This window comes from Martes martes (genome assembly GCF_963455335.1).
Source record: "Martes martes genome assembly, chromosome: 2".
Lineage (NCBI taxonomy): Eukaryota > Metazoa > Chordata > Mammalia > Carnivora > Mustelidae > Martes > Martes martes.
The window spans coordinates 20151278-20172088 of NC_137889.1; the positions used below are offsets into that span (position 1 = coordinate 20151278).

The 20811-nt window shown below is 39.8% G+C and overlaps 1 protein-coding gene across 2 annotated transcripts in view; it reads right to left on the reverse strand.

The window, feature by feature from the left end:
• Positions 1–1061: 1061 nt before the first annotated feature.
• Positions 1062–20811, reverse strand: part of SGCZ (sarcoglycan zeta) — a gene marked incomplete at both ends in the record, with an annotated part of 464568 nt that continues 444818 nt past the window's right edge. For both annotated transcript variants that reach the window (XM_080797027.1, XM_080797026.1), the window contains 2 exons: positions 1062–1256; positions 15324–15447. In XM_080797027.1, the coding sequence (XP_080653153.1) occupies positions 1062–1256; positions 15324–15447 (319 nt within the window). The remainder of the gene's footprint in view (positions 1257–15323; positions 15448–20811) is intronic.

Here is a 20811-nt window from a genome sequence, read left to right on the forward strand (position 1 = left end):
TTCTGAAGATTATATTCCAATGGAAAGTGAATCCATTCTCGGCAAAATGCATCACATTAGTAATTTATTTATTTCGTGGATATGTTTGAATTTTAGCAGTCAGAGTCAAATATAAAGTGAATGGAGCCAACAGAAAGTTGTACTATGAGAACCTCATGGAAAGGATAGCATGTGAATTAAAAAAAACAAAACAAAACAAAAAAACAACTATGGATTCCACACCATCGGTATGCCTCTCTTAATCCTATCTTATATTGCAATAAATTAGATGTTTCGTTAAAAGCAAATACGTCACATGCAAAAGCCAAGTAAATACTATATAAGGCCATTCAGATCTGACAAATGACAGGATAATGGTGTTCTGTTAATTCTGTAAAGATTATATTGCTGAGTGCTTTCAAAATTACCTAATGTACAAAATTCTAGACTTAGTAGACAAAGAGTAACAACACACTGAATTCAAAGAAACAAACAAAACTCAGGGTGGAATTCTGTCTTGTTTTGTTTCGTTTTGTTAAAAATCATGTATTGAATTTAATTTTTAGCAAAGCAAGCATCATTTAATGCTTGAAAAATTTAAAATTCGGGGATAAAAGTTTACATCCAAAAAAAACGATTGGAAAATTGTGCTTTCAGGCTGTAGAATTAGTTTTCTGACAGGGTCAACTATCTCATCTTGCCATTGGATACTGGGAATTTCATCTATGTAATTAATGTATGTATATGCAGTTCATCTCCGGGTCCTGCAAAAATCTAAAACTGTGTGCTTCACTTCATGTAGCAAAGGCACCTATGTTTTTCTCCCTTTTGAGCAAAAGTTATGATCCAGTTTTCCCACTGAAGACGATTTTTCCACTGTCCGGTCCCCCACACTCTCTGCCTCGAGCAGTACAAGGAAATCACGAGAGAAGGTGGCAGCGAACCCCTGCTTGCATTGGAAGAAGTTGCTCTGTGGACCATTTGAAGAAGCTCTGGACTGATCACAAGGGAAACCGAGCGGAACTGTGAAGCAGACGGACAGGAACAAAAGGCTATTCTGGTGTGAGGAGAAATCAGTCACTTCAGCTCCACAAGCAGATGTTGCTACTGGACTGACAAGTAGAGCCTACTCCGGCTGGAGAAAGGTAAAGTTTGCCGTTGGGGCAGACGCACAGTTCGTACACGGTCTGCCGGGAATTTGAGGAGCTGGGCGAGGAGGAGGACGAAGAGCCCGTCGGTAGATTCCCCAGCCGGATTTTTTCTGCATTCAAAAATATCTAGGAGGGGAGAAGAAAGTGCACTTTAATTCATTTTAGCATTCGACATTCCTCGGAGCCTTACAACATGCTCTAATAAGAAAGACTAAACAACAAACAATTCTACTGGTTTAGCGGCCATGCTTTGTTGAACAAACAAAATTACATTCCTACGGTACAGCCCCAAGGCTTGGCAGCTATCCTCTCCTTTGAGACATGGTGCATTCGGACAGAAAGCCCTCGATCTGAAAAGCAATACTGCACGATCTGCTTAAGGGGCCAACACACTTTATTCCAACAGCACAGAAGATTAATGAGTTTGACGGAGTCTTTCCGTTTAACTTCTTAATCATGCCTCGTCTAAAGAAGATACAAAGAAATCAGGGTGCTCATGGACAGGCCATTACTGAAGGGATGGACAGCTTCTTAAAAAAAGTTACTCAGTGGTCTAATTTTTAAAAAGTCATAAAATCACCTTGACAGTTTAAAGGATAAGCCACGTAGATAATTTGCTTCATTAACAATTATTAGATATAATCAGGTTTGAAGTCTCCATGAAACGTATTACTTGTATGCTACACTTACTTTGCTAGATTTTTGAATGTGCAAAATGATTTCACTTATTCCATACATGGACTTAACACTTTTAGGGACGGTGTTCATAAGGTTTTGACACGCAAGAGAAAAGTTTCAAAGAAAACTGAAATCATGAATCTGAATGAACAAAGAAACAACTTTCTCTAGGTATTTCTTCATTCTATTGTTACGTAGCTAATTACTGCTTAACTCGACAGGAGAATCCGAGATTATTCCATTTTTTCTACGTATTTGCCCTCATCCCAGTCCTATTCCTTTCTCACTGGGACTCCTACCATAGCCCCCTGCCTGGTCTGCCAGCTGTCCGTTTTGTTCTCTTACAGCCGGTTTTGTATACTGCTTAGTGAACTTCTAAGAAACAGAAATCAGATCAGATCATCCCAGGGCTCAAAATTTCCTAACAGCCTCTCACTACACTTTGCATGAATCTGGACTCCCTCCCGTGGCCCACCAGCCCTCCATGATCTGGCCTCTGTAACATAATTTCCTGGGATTCTTCTCCTTGCTCTAGCTCTTGCATTTTCTCAAACATATCAAAGGAACTCTGGCTTCTGGGCTTCTTTACGCCCTATTTCTTTAGCCTGAAATAGCTTTTCTCCAGATATTTACAAGTGTAAATGTTTCTCCAAACATTTACAATGTTTTCTCCAGATATTTACAAGTTTTCTCCAGACATTTACAAGTTTTCTCTAGATACAGACACAGGTTATTCACTGAGTAGCTAGAAACCATGGGAGGGATGGAGATTTCTTCTTTTTGCCTTTTATATTTGTTATTTTTTAAAAGCAAACTTCTTTATTCTTTTGAAATTTTTGAAACACAGGAATCTTTTGAATGCTGCAAATAAGATAGAAATATAATGCATATGCCATAGACATGTATATTTTAGATTTAGATGTTTCAGATCCCTGCTAAAAGGTCACCTTCTAAAAAAAGTTTTTCTTAACCACTCTATGGGAAGAGCACTAATCCATTAATTGCTCTTTGACAGCTTTACTTTTCTCTATAGTACCAACCCCTTCCTAACATTGTATTAAGTATGTATTCCTTCATTTATTATTTGTTTCTCTCCCTTGCAAGTAAGATCTACAGCTGTCTGGTTCAGAGCAGTGCATAAAATTGTAGGAGTGCATGTTGCGTAAAACAATGTTCTTCCGACACGGACAGGTCTCTCCCCTGTCGGGCACAAAGGTCCCCCTCCAGGAGAGACTAGTTCATCCACTTCACCCTCCATGACTTTTCCCTGATGCTCCAAGATGGAGAGACTCTTATTGGTTTGCCCATAGAAACTTATGAATCCCTAATTTTGCTCATCATTTGATGTCATTTTAGTCCTATTTGTATCTTCCTTTCTCTAGTAAATTAGATCTTCCTCGAAGGTGGAATCATACCTGAAATTCTTTTCATAACTTTGCAGTGTTTAACCCTGCACATACACCTTCCTCATAATGTATATGGTTGTTGAATACATGATTATAAAGTAAACGGATGCTTGAATTTACCAACAATATTCAAAGTTAAGAAACTGTGATTAAAATTTTTGTTTGCAGGTGTCAGATGTTGAAATTTGTCACGCTGTAGTTCCTTCTGGGTTAAGTGATGGGAAAGCAAAGAGAAAGTGTTTCTCTTATTTTTTTTAAAGGAGATTTATTTTTTCTCGAATAGGGAAATTGAAAGTTCACAAAACTAAGCAAAAGGACAGGACATATTTTGGGGTACCGAGGCTGGGCATCATTTCTCCTGGCTCTGTCTCCTTGTTGAGGGACGTCAGGGAGGATAACACCAACCATTACACTCTGGGCTGTCACTTATTCATAGGAACAGGGGGATGAATAACTTCTCTACTGGTTGAGTTTAAGAGAGGCACTCTCGGGGCACCTGGGTGGCTCAGTCAGTTAAACATCTGCCTTTGGTTTTTGTTATGATCCCAGGGTCTTGGTATCCAGCCCTGCATCGGGGCAGGCTCCCAGCTGAGCAGGGAACCTGCTTCTCCGTCTCCCCCGCCCCTTCTCATATTCTCTCTTACTATCTCTCAAGTAAAAGGATAAAATCTTTAAAAAAAAGGAAAGAAAGAAAGAAAGAAAGAAAGAAAAAGAACTTTCACAGCTTACCCAGTGTCCCTTACTTTTGATTTGTTTTGTTTTTCTAGATTTTATTTAAGAGAGAGAGGCACAGAGAACACATGCAGGGGGGAGGGGCCGAAGCAGAGGGGCAAGCAGACCCCCTGCTAAGCAGGGTTCTCTGGGCTGGGTGTCACCCCAGGACAGGGAGAGGATGACGAGAACCAAAGTCAGAGGCTTTACCGACACCCAGGTGCCCCCCCACCTCCCAACACACACCTTTTTAGGAGCTAGCATGCTTGCAGAGAACAGGAACCCCAGACCTCATAAATGCCCAAAACACTACCGGGCAAGCTCTGGGACAGCGGGCGTTAGGTCTGCATGTTCGGAGATGCGATCACGCTGCAGAAATGTAGGAGCTGGTGTTTCGTCCAAGAAACCTCGAGACATACATGATAAAGAGTGCAAATGGAAAGTGGCGAGGAGGCTCACCGTGGGGTGAATCCAGTGAGTGTTGGCTACTGGGGATGGTTCTTACTAGTCCCCACAGCAAGAACTGTTACTGGTCAGCCCTGGTGCTTTGGTGCGGCTTGCTGACACAGTGCCACCACACTGGCTTTTACAGCGACACAACTGGTCCTCTCTCCCTGCCAGTCGCTCTCCTGAAGAGCGGTGGAGAGGGGCAGGTTTTCACAGGTCGGGCAAGCAGGTGGCCACTGGCCTCGTCAACAGAGTGATCCCTGAAGGACCTGGGCCTTACGTGAAGCAGGTGTGTGGCCGCAACAGTGCCTTCCAGCTCTGCTATCCATTGGGGGCTACTCCCCACAGCACGCACCTGTGCGACAGTAATTCCCTAAGCTTCCCGGATCCATGCCATACCCTCAGCCTTAGAAAAGAAGTATGTTTTATTAATAGATACCTTTAAATGTTTTTTTTTTAATATTTTCTTGGCTTGAGATAGAAAAAGAAATCATGAGGTAAGAAGAAGTGTTGCATTTTGATTCTTTCCAACCCGGCTTTGCCAGGTTTCTGCAGCCTAGACATGCGACAGTCAGGGACCCTGGGGACAAGCCCCTGTGCACTTGGAAAACTGCCTGCTGCCTGCTGGCCATCATGGCTTTCCTGGCGGAGCAAAGCACCAGCTAAGAAGCAAGCCCAGTCCAGGACAAACAAGCCTTCAACAAATCAGACCCCAGTACCGCACTTTCACCGCCTTTTTCCCCTCATGAGAATACTAAAAACCATGCCCAGGGGTGGAGAGTTAGCCAAGCAGCAGGGTCTGTGAGCACTCAGGTGCTAATGACCCCCCACCTCTCCCTGCCTACAGGGCACCCTTTTCCCACTGAAGTTCCTTTAAAAAATATTCCACCTGACCTCTCCTTGGGGAGCAGGCCTGAGCGTTCTTTCCTTTGTGCTGCCCCCCGCCCCCATGCTGGGGCATGAGTCCCAAGAAAGCTTTGCCTGTACTTTTCCTTTTGGGGTCTAATCTCATCTCTACCACTGCGGGGTTGAAGGACCGGAGTCTGGTAACATTTGCTGACCATGAACAGACAGGACCCAGCAGAACTGGGGCTGCCAGACTCAGACCTCTACCTGTCACTGAGGGGGTGGCCCAGACTGTTGTTCTAGAGTCACGGGGCCTGGGGGCTCCAGCCTTCCTTTTGTCCTTACTGACCATCCCGTTCCTCAAGCAACTGTCTTTTCCCATTCCTTCTCTTTCTCAGGATTTTCTTTTCTGTCTTATGTTAGTGCTCTTTGTTTGGTCCCCTTGTCTTCTTCCTTGAACCAAAGGGCGACATCTCAGTGTGCTGACTGCACCAGAGCTCCCCCCTCGGAGGGGGGCAGGGCCCGGCAGATCCTGCAGGTGGGGGCTGAAGCCACCCGTGGGATTTGGCAGAGTTTGAGTCTCCCACTGGAGCAGGCGCTGGTCTTTGCTTTGGGCACCTATGGCAAAAGGGACTCCAATTTAGGTCCCTTACAATGACTTTGGGAGGTTCTAGCCAGGACTGACCAACCTGGTAAGAGGCTAGAGTCCCTCTTTGGAGGGGTTAGAGTCTGTGTTTGGGCTTATTTTACTTTGTTCTCTCGCTTTTCTCACCACCTTTCTTCTCCGACTCCCGCCCAAAGTCCCTGTTCTGTAACCTTTTTTGGAAACCTCTTTACTTGTGTTTTCTGTGTACTCATCTGTGGGGAGAATTGTGGACTTCAATCTGCTTCACTTGAAATTAACTAAAAAGGAATATTCCAAACAAAGAGTAAAGCCTCCCCGAGAGCCCATGAGACCAAAGCCACGCAGGCTCACACATACTAGAAGCTCAAGTAAGGCCCACAACTGTCTGAAGTGTCCTTTGTCTCATGATCTGTAATTTTTTCTGTTAATCCTGCAACAAACATTCCTTCCCTGCAAGCACTCTCTTCTTTGTGAGGACACAGTATCCTGGATAGCTGTCCTCACTTGAGCTGGAATAAATGATTTTCCTTCCTTTTTTTTTTTAAAGAGTTTATCTATTTATTTGACAGAGAGAGAGAGAGAGAGAGAGAGAACACAAGCAGGAGAAGCAGCAGAGGGAGAGGGAGAGGGAGAAGCAGACTCCCCACTGAACAGGGCGTCCAACATGGAGCTCAATTCCAGGACCCTGGGATCATGACTTGAGCCCAAAGCAGATATTTAACTGACTGAGCCGCTGAAGTACCCCTTTCCTTTTTAAGTTTTTTTTTTTTTTTTCTTTTAAAAGAGTTCGTTGCATTTGCGTCAACCTTTCTTGGTCGATGGTTGGTTGACAGGATGTCGGAGCAGCAGGGCTGAGAACCTCTGGGGGTTCTCAAGAACTTGGAGCTCAGGACCAACACCCACCCTCTCCGACCCTCTGACATCCCAGAACCTCACGGATGTGTCGAAGAGAACTCCTGATCGGCAAACCCCCTCAATTTGAGTTGATGGCCCTGCTTTTAATGGGGCTGTTGGGGATTACTGTTAATGTTGTTTAGGTGGAAAACATTTAAGGATAACCTGAGTCTCAGCGGCCCAGATGGGGCTCTTTTGGCATGTCTAAATTAGTTTTCTTGCACAGAGAATTAGAAAAAGCTGGCTGTAACACACAACAGCCCGAAACTATGAAGCTGTTTGGTGCAATCAGTGAGGCCCCCAACTTTGGGGAGGAAGGAATGCTCACAGAGCTACTCTGGGCCTCCTCCGGTTTATTTGTTGCTGCCGCTTTGGCTGTCTTTGCATAAAACTAGCATATTCTAATTGGAAAATAATTAATTGACCCACAAATTATGAGGCTATCTTGCAATTAGATTTGTTTTCATGAAAGAGGGGGTCCTTAGAAATCGGATTTTTAATGCTTCCTCCACTAATGTTACTGAGACAAAGGCTAGATTTTGTTTGCATCTTGTTTGTGTGTCTATGTGTCCATATGTGTGATAAATGTGAGGTGTTTTCTCTACGCCCGGATGATAATTGCTAAAATTCATTTGTTAAGGAGCTCTACATAATTGGTTTAAAGGCAAGCACTTGTAAATCCTGGGCATTTTCAAACTCAGAAAAAGAAAAACTAACCCAACTGGTTTTCAAGTTCACGTGATGTAGGACGACGTTCCTTATATCCAGGCCTTTATCTTACTCCGTAACAAAGATGCTTCACCGGAAAGGGCCCAACTGATGGTCCAGAGAAATAAAGAGGAACAGAAATCTCAGACACCTGACTCCCTTCCAAATCATCAGAATAATGAGAAAAAGGAGAAGAAAGATAGGCTGCCACTGGAAAACCTAAATCCAGCTCCCCAGGAACAAACACCGGAACTGATGCCTGACCAACCCCCTGCTCCCCTACCTCCTTCAGGGGTTGAAGGGCAACTGGAGAAAAAAAAAAAAAAAAACAGTCTTGCAGGTGGGGAGAGACAAGAGACTGAGATGGAGGAATAATGGTCCAAACTTCAAAATCTGTCTCTGGTCTTGCTGGTGGATCCCCTGCCGGTGGATCCCCACCGGCTCCTGCTCCTAGCACCCTTGCTCTCTGGGAGCAAAGAGTGCCTCGCTGTTGGGTGACTTCTTCCTGGAAGGACCAGAGCACTCCCAAGTAGGCAGGAAGGAGCCCAAGACCTCCTGGACTAAACCACCCACTTCAGATTTCCTGGCAAGAGCACCAAGTGAGTGTGACAGCGGGGATCAAAGGGATTGATCATTTAGTGGACACAGGTGCAGCAGATTTGCTATTAAAGCTAATTCAAGGTTGCCTAACTACAACAGACTTGTCTTGTGGAGTTATCAACAGCTTTCATGCTACCTGAATTTATTAAATTCATATGGTATCTGTTGCAGTTTGTCAGCAAAAAAGGACTTAAAGTAATGTTTAAGTTTGTCTCATGAAGTTTTCATGGGTAATTGTTAAGAACAAGTAAATGAAAAGGTTGACAGCTTACAGAATCTTCGGTAATGTAAAACTTGAAAGCTTTGCTAGGTTAAATAATATATTGGGCTAAGTTCTTTGGATATCTGAGTCTTTTCCAAATAAGGCAAAATACTAAAACATCAATTATTTAAAGATAGATTTATCTGCTTTTGGCTTATTACAGAAAAACTAAAGATAAATTCGGTCTTTTAGTAAACAAGTTTTATGCGATATTGAAAGATTGTACTATAACAAAAAAGCACACGTTTTTTAAAAATTATGAAGGTATTCGTAAATTTCCAATTTAAAGAATTCTGGTGTAACAGTTCACAGTTGCTTACTACTTGGTTTTATTAGAAACTGAATTATTCTAATTTAAAGTTCTAATACATGTAATTGAGACTGCCAAAAATAGGAAAACCAGTCCGTATGTAAAAAACGTAGAAAATATGTTTGAAAAGGTGTAAGGAATGAAAATATATTTTTTTGAGGGAAGAAAGTAATTTTTTCCTAAGATGACATTAGTTATTTAGAGAGAGAAGGCCTAGGACAAAATCTGAATGAAAAAGAAAGTTGTAAAGGTTTATAGGGAATCTTTGGAAAAGAATTTTATATGTGGTCAGGACTAAGATTAGAATAGATGCGTTTTATAAGTACACTGGTATACAAATAAAACTTGTTTTTTTCTGTTAAAGAGACAAGATTTTTTTGCATTGTTGGTCTGCTCTTGATAAGAAATTACAAAGTTTTTTTTCCTTTATTTTCCCAGAAAAACAAGGTTTCTGAATGTGTTTTTATCAGATCTTTGATCACTTAAGAAAACAAAATCTCAGTATTAAAGGAGCTAAGTTTTGCTAACTACTGTATAATCCTATGTATTTGCCTCTGGAATCTTTTCCACCTTAGTTAAATAATTAAATATGAAGATCTATAATAATCTATGATTGTATTGAGGCACGTGCTTTAGAAGTTTCTGAGGTTTTTAACAAACTTCCCCCAAATTAAAATTCTAAGCAAAGTCTTTTGGACCCATTGGACTTATTTGGTACGTTAGGTGACAAGGTAAGGATTATCAAATAAATGATAATAAACTTTCTTAGGTTATACTGTGGGTCAATGCTGTAACTGTTCTATAAATTATATGAAATCCCTAAACTTTTAATATGTCCTGGTAAAAGGTCACCACTTGACATTCCAATTATTAAAGTGTGTGTCAGAAATAACTGGATTTCCTTGCCAACTACATGATAATGAATTCTGATCAGATCTTTAACCATGTCTGTTTTTGAGTCTTTTGTCATTTACAGTTATTGTTCTGATGCTCTTGCAAAATGCGTTTCAACCTCAAAGAGATTCATGATAAGAACTTCTGACAAGTACAGGTTTTTGATACCCTTAACATCATGAAACCAAACTGGGTAAGAATTTCTGGAACTGCTGGAAAAAAATTATTAATGTGGAACTAAATAAATTGAAAAAGATGATTATAGTTTATACGACTCTTTCTGAAACAATGTTGGTCCTCTAATGTTGCTCTTCCAGATTTAAGGAAATGTGTTACCTTATGATATCTGCGACTTATAGAAATTTGATAAAATATTACTTTCTGAACAATTTGAGGCATTTGTTTTCTCCCCTCCTGAAGCCTTCAGAATTCAGAAACTCTCAGTGAGCATTCTTTCATGGTAATTGTAATTATTTATATAAGTTCAGTAAGAATCTGTTCTCCTTGTAACAGGACACCATTGGAAATGTTGGTTATATTACCAAGGCTTAGACCAGAATGTCATATTTGAGAGAGACATGCATAGACTCAGGCATGACTAGATAACTTCAAGGAACTAAGTTTGACTTTATGGACCAAAAGAGCCCCTTTGAATTGTTGGCCTGGTACCTTGCTTATAGAGTTCCCAGTTGAGTAAAGGGGGTCACTTCTTGGGGTGTAGGAACCTAAGGATCTGTTGGAAAACTTAAGAAAAATTCACCCAAATCTACAGGTATTGCAGGCAAATCTAATGACAAGTATCTGGCTTGGCTTCTGGCCTCGAGAGGCTATTAAAAGTTCAATCTAAAATCCCTTACAAAAGTCACAGCAATGCAGATTTAAGAGAACTTATGTGGTCAATCGATATTCTTGTTGTACTTATGTAAATAATTAGGTGAAGTTTGTTAAAATTAGACTTATTTTACAAATAAATTTGTCTTCATCTGGCTATGTTTGATGAAAATGAGGGTAATTTTAGAGAGAAAATTGTGTTTCAATAACATGCCCTTTGTGCATTAGGTTCTAGTTCTGATTAATTATCTTTTAAGTCCTTGTCATTTGCCTATAAGACTAGGCTGGATCCTGAATTCTTCTGGTTTCCTCAAATATCTGGCTAAGTCTCTCCAAACTAGGGCTTTCATTTTTTTTTTTTTTTTAAAGATCACAAGTAGGCAGAGAGGTAGGCAGAGAGAGAGGAGGAAGCAGGCTCCCCGCTGAGCAGAGAACCCGATGCGGGGCTCGATCCCAGGACCCTGAGACCACGACCTGAGCCGAAGGCAGAGGCCTTAACCCAGTGAGCCACCCAGGCGCCCCCAAACTAGGGCTTTCAATCTTCTTGCATTTTCTTGTCTTGGGCTCATTAAGGAGTAAAACTGTCCTTTTTCCTGAAGCCCTGCAGAGAGGACCAGAGTTAGAAAACTTGAAGTAAATTCCAGAGGAATTGTCATGGTAGCTCATGCACAGACAATTCTCATGTCTGTTGCTCTAGGGGCTCCTCAGAAGATCACGGGAGATTTTGAACTACAAATCAGAGAAATCTGTCAGATCACTGCTGCCTGCCCCTGCTCTGAGAGTCCTCTGAGGCTTGACATCTAGAAATCTTCTCCCTGGCAGCAGTCAGGACTCGACACTGGGTTTATAATTTGCTCCAACCATCAACCTGTGTTTCCTTTTGTTTTCACAGAAATACCTCTTATTAACTACCTGACTCCTTGCTGAACACGGAAGAGCCTATGCTGTTATTAACAAAACCCATCCTGCCTATATAAATAACAAGAAACATTGAAGTAAATACAAAAAGGGCTTATGAGGGGCGCCTGGGTGGCTCAGTGGGTTAAAGCCTCTGCCTTCAGCTCAGGTCATGGTCCCAGGGTCCTGGGATTGAGCCCCGCATCAGGCTCTCTGCTCAGTGGGGAGCCTGCTTCCCCCTCTCTCTCTGCCTGCCTCTCTGCCTACTTGTGATCTCTGTCAAATGAATAAATAAAATCTTAAAAAAAAAAAAAAAAGGCTTATGAGCAGGCATCTTGGCTGCACCAGTACAACCAAGGGACAGATCCTAACTATATCTGGTCAGTAATCAAAAGTGCCCTCCCCAATCCCTCTTGTTTGTTTTGTTGTTGTTGTTTGTTTCTGTTTTTTCTTCTGTTTTTTTTTTTTTTCCCCCCTTTCCTGGAATGATTGGTGGCTATTATTTTTGGTCCCCATCTGTTAACCTGTTAGTAAAGTTTGTGTCTTCCAAGTTCCAACAATTCCAAGTCAAGCTAATGGTGGAACGAGGATTCCAACCTCTGTCACTACAGGAAGACCTGAGGCCCTCTGAGTTCATGGAACAGTCAGTGTGAGATTTTCCCACCTCCGGGGGAGGAGAGGGGCAGTGCCCCCACTCAGCAGGAAGCAGTTTCAGAAGAAGAGACCTGTAGCCCCTTCTGTTTAAGAATAAGGAGGATGAAACCTCTCAGGGGGGAAATGAGACAGGGACCTTGGAACAGGCCTCTGTGCACCTGGAAAACTCCTTGCTGCCTGCTGGCTCTCATTACTCCTCTCGCAGACCTCACAGTGACTGTGAGCACTTTCCTTGCACAGCAGAGCACCAGCTAAAGAGCAAGCCCAGTCTGCACCAGGACGGACCCTAGCACTGTACCTTCACGGACTTTTTCCCTCGTTAGAATACTGAAAACCATGCCCAGGGGTGGAGAGTTAGCCAAGCAGCAGGGCCTGTGAGCACTCAGGTGCTAATGAACCCCCCCACCTCTCCCTGCCTACAGGGCATCCTTTTCCCACTGAAATTCCTTTAAAAAATATTCCATCTGACCTCTCCCCAGAGAGCAGGCCTAAGGGTTCTTTTCTTCATGCTTCTCACCCACTCATCCCTGGTGCTGGGGCATGAGCCCCAAGAGAGCCTTGCCTGTGCTTCTACATTTGGGGTCTAGTCTTTACCACTGCTGGGTCTAAGGACCTGAGTCTGGTAACTGACAGGCTTGCTCATATCACTTTCTGTTCTGCTAAGACAGTTACTGTGATACTGTTCAAGTTCGTAATTCTAAAAGTGATATTTCTATTCTATATTGCCCTATAAACCATAGAATCCTTTTGTTCTGAAACTCTTCCTGGTACTCCAATTCCCACGCCTGAGCGTTTAAGTCACGGCCCACGGTCTTCTCTGCACCAAGAATTCATTTATCCCTTTCTCATCCTTTGAAATCAGGCCTTTCACTGTGAGAGCCAATCTCAGTTGATTTGCAAAATAAAAAATTGTTTTCCTCTTTCTCTGTGATCTTGTAACATATATGTTATTGCATTATTCCTCCTCGCATGCGCTATTGTAACACTTTTCTTTTTTCAAAGTGTTCCGCCTATATGATGACTTGGGTTATTTTCAGAGCCGAGTTTGAAATTCCTTGCTACACTATGTCTGAAATGACGAAGTGTGCAATTTCATTCTTTGGCATTTTGTTTGTTACTTTGTTACCTCAAAACCATGTTTGTTCTGATACTAACTACTTTAAAAACAGCCTAAGGGAGGGACTTTACATCTTTCTATTTTGTTTAGTAAACGATCAGTCTGGCTTTTCTGTGACATAGTCAGTGAAGCAGAGAGAAAGATTTCATATCATTTCACACTTTTTCCTAGGAAAATTACATGTTATTTTACTCTGATATAAAGTGCTGTGCTTTTCTGTGTCTTTATGTTATTAATATAAAAAAATGGCCACAGCTGAAAATCTCGGGCTATGATTTATTTATAGCATAATATTCAATTCACAATTAAATGCTAACCTGTAATTGAATCCAAGGATTCATTCTGCTGATACACTGAATAAAAGATCGTAAGTAAAGTGGTACATAAATAGGAACAGAACAGAGATTAATAACCACCAATATTTATTATGGGATGATTCATTATGAATAATTAGAATGAAATGATTAGCATGATAAAAGCAACTCCTTAAAAAGGATGCAAGATATTTAAGAAAGATTTCCATCTTGCTGTGGTAGAGAAAGTATTGTGTTCTGTAATTGCAGCAGAAAGAAAGCTTGAAAGGTAATACGGACATATTTTTAAAATATTATGAAGTGTATTTCTAGATCATTTAAGTTGTAATATCCATTAAGATGCTAATATGGTCCTGCCAGTAAGTTTGTTTATAAAAAAGGAAGTAAAATATACAATTAAAATTCATCTTGAATCAACAACTGAAATAATGGCATAAAGGTAAGAAAGAAATGTTCTCCTTCGATTCTATTGATTTCTGAAGACGTATAAAATGCTCATCTTTACATCTGAAGACGTATAAAATGCTCCAGAGCATATTTCTCAAGTTATTCTTCCATTCTTTTTCTTCTCAACTTGACCTTTATAAGCTCATAATAAAATAAGCATGAGAAGGAAGAAAATACTAAGGGACTTAATTGGTAGAAACAGCAATACAACAGAGTTAGACTTTCAAGGGCTTTGGGAACTGTAGCAAAAATATACACAATATATACTTTGAATAAAGATTTGAAATAATTAAAATAGAATTAAAAAGAAGCAAGCAAAAGAGCGACCACCAAGATGTCCAGGCAGATTTAAAAAATTACAAATGAGAATCCTAAAAATGAACAACATAACTATTAAAATTATTTTATTTTTTGGAGATTTTATGTATTTGAGAGGAGAGAAAGAGAGAGCATGAGTGAGGGTGGGGTGGTGGGCAGAGGGAGAGGGACAAGGAGACTCCTTGCTGAGCAAGGAGTCCAACATGGGGCTCGATCCCAGGACCCTGGGACCATGACCCGAGCCAAAGGCAGAGAGAGGCTTTAACTGACTCAGCGATTCAGGCACCCCTAATTATTAAAAGCTCAATAGAGGCATTTAAATAAATGATTAGATACTGAAAAGGAACCTGGGCATATAGATCTGAATAACAACAGAGTAAGGCACAGGGAGACAGAGAAATAGAAACTCGGAAGGAGAGGCTAAGATACCTGGAGGGTAAGGGAATGGAAGAAACGCTATGTGTTTCTTCAGAGTTTCAAAAAAGGGCCATAGAGGAAAGGGGGAGCGGTAATAGGAGAAGACCCAACGTGGAGAAATTTCCAGAACTGACAAAAAATGTCATTCTGCTGGCATAACAATCACAATGTATATAACAAGGTACATGAAATGAATGTGTGTCTATAGCATTCCAGTGCCAGACTGACAGACGGAAGACAAAGGGTTCTTTACAGCAGACAGTGAGGTAAAGGGAATGATCTTCAAGAGAATGACAACAGACTGACAGGAGATTCTTGGAGGAAATAAAGTAACATGGGAGAAAAATGTTAGCATGTATTTATCTCCTTATCTAGGGAATAACAATTGGGCTAAATAGTAAAATAGCTTTTGTTTCATTTTTCTTTCAGAAGAAATATAGGAACCATTTTTACAGAAATAAACACCCAAAGTACTTTTTGGAAGACCAAAAAAAAAGCATAGAAAAAAGAAAAACAAAGACTGCCTTCATTCTCAGTATTATCTTGATATTCATTATGTTTATCTACCAATTCTGAAACTACTGGAATTTAGATGCCCCACTTATAATTGACTCATGAATGGTTATCTTTCCATAGAAAATAAACGGTGCTTTGTTTTAAGAAAATAATACCAGATTTACCAAATTTTGTGTTCAGGAAGTATTACAGTTCCATCGTTGTTTAAGCTCTCAGCAATCAGTCACCTACAGTAATACGCATGTACTCTGAGAAGCACCGCTCAGCAGTAAAGGGCTGGTCTCTGCCCCTGGGAACTCACCTCCCCTTCTGTAGACTGCAAATGCAGCTCCTTCCTGCAGGTGGCCTTGAAGTCTCCTGCAGCAGCGCTCACCTGGACCCCTCGTGGGGCTTCCATTATCAAGGACCTGGTGGGTGATTCAAGCCTAAGAGCAAAACAAAAGACTCCTTCATAGTAAAAAGAAAAACAAATTATGATGGACTAAAAGATAATAACATTAGTAACCAAAACAAATGGACAGGTAGAACAGGTAGGCATCAATAAAAATCCTTGCCGTTTCAAAAGAAGCCAAAATGAGTTTTAGAATCATTTTTGATCGGCTTATCTATTTTTTGGCTCTTTATGAAACTCTTCATTTGCTAGCATCAATTATTTATTCTCATTTGTTTAATGATTTAATAAGAGTTTCTTATGCTGTTTCCTTTCACAATGCACAAGAAAAGTAGGTCGTGATAAGCTTACTTGTTTAAATGTTTTATAAATTTCCAAAATTAATGATGGAGTTTTAATAAATACAACTTAGCATGTAACTATCCCTCAATAAAGAGTCTTGCAAAGAAGAGAGAGGTTTAATGAAAATCATTAATATTGTGAACTTCCAAGGGTTTCAGTCAAAATTTCATAGACCTGAAAATTTTCAAACTACTCATTATACTTTGAAAAATTAATTAAAATGCAGAAATAAGCCATTTCCTACATCAACTGACTTCTACTGGCCCAGGAAAAGGTCCACAGAACGAATGGCATTAGCCTGAGAGAGAACAAGTAAATGAGGGGTGATACATCAGCTCAAGTATGATTAAAGATTGATTGCATAAATTACGAGGAGAAAAAAAACCCACCACAGCTGTTTTAGAGAGTTGTGCCTGCAAACAAGCTAGTTGGGAGGCAGTTTCAAAACTAGAGAAAAGGGCAAAAGAATACAGAATATGGAAGCTAGAACACGGCGGTAAAAAGCACAAGTGTGAGCAGAGGAACCAACCCCAGGTCGGTCTTTTTGGATAAACGCTCTGTTCTGAGGCACTGACTGTGCGTGGTTCCTTTGCCCACACAACTTTAGGACAAGAGTTCCCTCAGGCTCATATCCACCATCATCCAGAGCAACTGGTTTCCTCTGAGACAACAGGTCTAGAGTTATTTTGCAGGGAAAACCACATCAAATAGTTTGAACTCCGAAGATCAGCTCTCTCTCAGTAGGGAAGTTGAACTTAAAGACTTTAAAGCAATATTGAAGGAGTAGAGCTAGCATTTAGAAGAAGTAAATTCGACATTTTCAATGTTTTTTTCACTCACCAAAGCAACTTTGAAACTTTCACCTCTATGGGCCTTTTGGACATCTTTATAAAATCCCTGGAGGGGTCAGATTTTGAATATATATATATATATATATACATTTTTTTAAAGAAATGTTTGTATTTCTTTCAGAAAAAAATCATGTTTTCACACATTTAAAAACTTGAAAATAAGATAATTATATTTTTTCACTCATAATTCTCACACTTTGCACACAGAATCTACATTTCTGTTAAACTGTATATTTTATAATTGATTTCTCCTAATACATCTCCCAATAGAGACCATCTTGAGTAGTATATCTGTGACCACTACTATTGTCATTGGTTAATTATCTATAACATTAAATGTAATTATATAAGTTTGGATATGAGGAACCATTCAAACGTAAGTCAGATAGGTACTTAATTAAAATGAATTAATATTCTAAAACAGATTATGAATGTGACACTCAAGCAAACACAACTCAGTGAACTTACAAGTGGGAGAAAAAGCATGCTTACTTTATCAAATAATTGATATGGTTTAGTCTGTTTCCAAGGATAGGGGTTGAGGTTCTTACTCATATATTTGATAGTAAGATATCCATATTAAATGTGCTCATGTTTTTGAATCATACTTCTACTGTGTTTGATATTTGGTACTAGAGTGTTAAAATACGTTAAGTCTTTCTGGGCTTTTGAGTTTTTCCATTCTTGTCTTTATTAATTATTTAATCAGAAAATGCTTATTATATTCATCTTCATTTTAGACCTCAAGTCTCCATTGCCAGCATAGCCACAGAGGATAGTACTTTGCTAACACCGACTCAGAGGATCTCTATTCAAAGAGGCAGTAAAGACAGATATGAGAGATGGGTTCAACAATGTTAGCCAGCAGCAATGTAACTCAAGAGCAACAGCTCTAAATTGAAAATTATAATGTTTGCTTATGAGGTCATAAGATATGTCTTAGGAGAATTAAGAGAGAGAAATACGTGCTGGGGTAGTATTTTGAGATACTGATGGAATTTCCTTCCCTGTCCCATTTCCTTGAAGTTCTGCCATTCACTAAATAGTATCTTTTGCCCCCAAACAGCAGATGATGGAGTAAAGAAGTTGATAACTCTTCTCAGTTTCCTAATCTAATAGACATTTTGAGCTGAAAAAAACCTTGCCATTTAGTGTGTTGAAAATGATTCAGCACATGAAAAAAAATCGGAAGGAAACCAAATTCAGTGAGAGCTTATTGTGTACTTTGACCTGTTGGAGAACTGTTTTCTTGATTCAGAGGATATAGATTTGGATGGGAAATCAACAGAATTGGTTTCAAATTGTTCTCTGTGTTCTGCTACCTGAGGTCAAATCCTATGATGCAGGGCCTTTATTCTTTAGATGTTAGAAGTCTGAGAAGAGCACTGATATCTCAGGGTGACTGAGGGCAAGAGACCAAAGATGGTGGTGGTGACCTGCAGTGAAGAAGAATAAGGGGAGAGAAAAATGAGAACCTCTTGGCAAATTCCAGGTTGGGTCCTGAGGCTCTCAATGACCAAATGTCATCCCAAAATCTCTGGCACAGTGAAAACCCCTTGGTACAGTGACAGAACCCCAGGGACAAAAAAGAGAACTGAATAGACTGAGACTCAATTCCTGATATCAGTGCACTGGGGGCCAAATGTGTATATGTGTGTGTGTGTGTGTGTGTGTGTGTGTGTGTGTGTGTATGTATATACACACATACTTAATAATTTATATAATTTCTATGTATGTAAAACTGATGAAGGAATACATAAAAACATTCGAAAAGTTGTAGCAATTTTATAGTATTGCTAAATCCTTCAAGTTATGAAGCGATTAAGACTTTGAATTAAACAGGTTTCAACTGTATGCTTTGTTAATCTTGATAAAACTAGTGTGGTAATCATTAAGATATAATACAAACCTTATTTCCACAACTATATGGTCAATTAATTTTCAACAAAGCGGGAAAGACTATTCAATGGGGGAAAAGACAGTCTCTTCAATTCATTTGTATGGATTATTTCATAATCATCCCACCAATACTGAGAAATGCGTACTCCAACCGTATTTTACTTAGGAAGTAGCTGAATCTTAGTGTGGTTGGGTCCATAATTAGGATTAGGTAGCTGATGCAAAGATCTCAGAATATCCAAAACTGCCTTGAAAAAGAACAATAATGTTATACTATATGTTGGCTAACTGAACATAACATACATACATACACACATACATAGGCATTTCAGGCATTCAAAAAAAAAACAACTTTGAAGTATTTTAAGCGTTTCAAGAAAAGCTATAATAAGGAAGACAGTTGCTGGCCTGGCACAAGAACAATGAATAGATCAATGGAATAACATAGAGACTCTAGAAATAGACTTTAACAAGTACGGTCATCTGATTTTTGACAAAGGCAGTAAACTGATCCAATGAGAAAAAGCAAAGTATTTTCAACAGTGCTGGAATCTCTGTTTGGACAGAATGATGAACTTCAATCTATACCATCCACTGCTATTAAAAATAAAAGCTAAAACATAAGGCTTTTTTTTTTAAATCATTTTTTTAAGGGTTTACTTATTTTAGAGAGAGAGAAAAAGAGAGTGCACATGCAAGTGTAGGGAAGGGCAGAAGGAGAGAATCCTCAAGCAGGCTCCCTGCTGAGCTGGGCGTCCATCCCAGGCTCCATCCCAGGACGCTGAGATCAGGACCTGAGCCCAAACCCAGAGTCAGATGATTAGGCGGGCATCCTCTTAAGCCACCTGGGTGTCTCTAAAAGATAAAGCTTCTCAAGGAAAATATTTTGGTGACTTGGGAGCAGATAAAACTTTCTTAAGCCACAAAAAGGAATAACAAGTAAATATTTTAAAACATAAATAAAATGTCTTCAAGATGAAAAGCTACTTCTCAAAATCCGTCAATAAAACGAATATACCATAGACTGGGAGACCATATCCACAAAATACAGATGTTACAAAGGACTGGTGCCAGGGTATATAAATAATCCTCCAGTTCAAAGATAAAAATGCAAAAAACGGAATTAAAATATGGACAAAACATCTGAACAAGCACTTCACTAACCAACATGGATGGTTGTTCCATATACACATGAAAAAGTTACTAATGTCACTACTCGTCAAGTAATGGCAAATCAAAGACAACGAGTACCACTAAACACCCACCAGAATGGCTCGACCAAATAAGAATGCTAATGCTGAATATTGGGGAACACGTGCAGCTACTGAAATTCTCATTCATTTTTAGCAGAAAATGATGTAATTACTTTGAAAAGCTCTAACATTTTCATATAAAAATTAATATATGCCCGCTATGTCCCAAGTGTCTATCAATTATGAAAACACATAAGTAAAATATTGTGTGTTCATATAATGGAATAGTAAGCAGCAATAAAGCAGAAAGAACTACTGATACAGACAACACAGAGGGCTCTCAAAAACATGTGGAGTCAAAGAAATCTTGCAACGAAGAGTACATAGTGTAAATTAATTTGTATTTAGTCCTAAATCGATCTAATCTAATCCAGGGTGAAAAAGGTGAGAGAAAATATTGCTTCTGGTGGGTAGTGGTGGGCATTTCCTGGGAGGGGCATAAGGGAACTCTCTAAGTGATGATAATGAGGTTTTTTTTTTTTTTTTTTTAGGATTTTATTTACTTATTTATTTATTTGAGAGAGAGAGAGAGAGAGAGAGAGAGAGAGAAATGGGGAAGAGCAGAGGGAGAGGGACAAACAGACCCTACACTAAGCGCAGAGCCTGACACGGGCTGAAGTGAAATCAAGAATCAGATATTTGACCAACTGAGCCACCCAGGCGCCCGGTGATAATGTTTTATATTGTGATAGGAATTTGGGTTACACAGGTATACGCATTTGTCAAAACTTGGGAAATGCACACGTAATTTTTGTGACTGTCACTGCATAATTATTTTACAGTAAAAGAAAAGAAACTAAGTTTTCTTGAATAGTAGTTAATGATATGCATGCCAAAGTGAATAGGCAAAGTGTACAGATTTATACAATGTATGTGCAAATGCAAAAAATATAAGATATGCTGGCAGATGGCTAGTGGAATGTGTACATGTATGATTGAAGACATACAGAAGAATGATAATGGAGGACTCTAGCTGGGGGTACAAACGTGGTCACTATAAGATGCTTTCAACATTGAGTACACTTGAGAATTTTCATAATAAGATGATGGGAA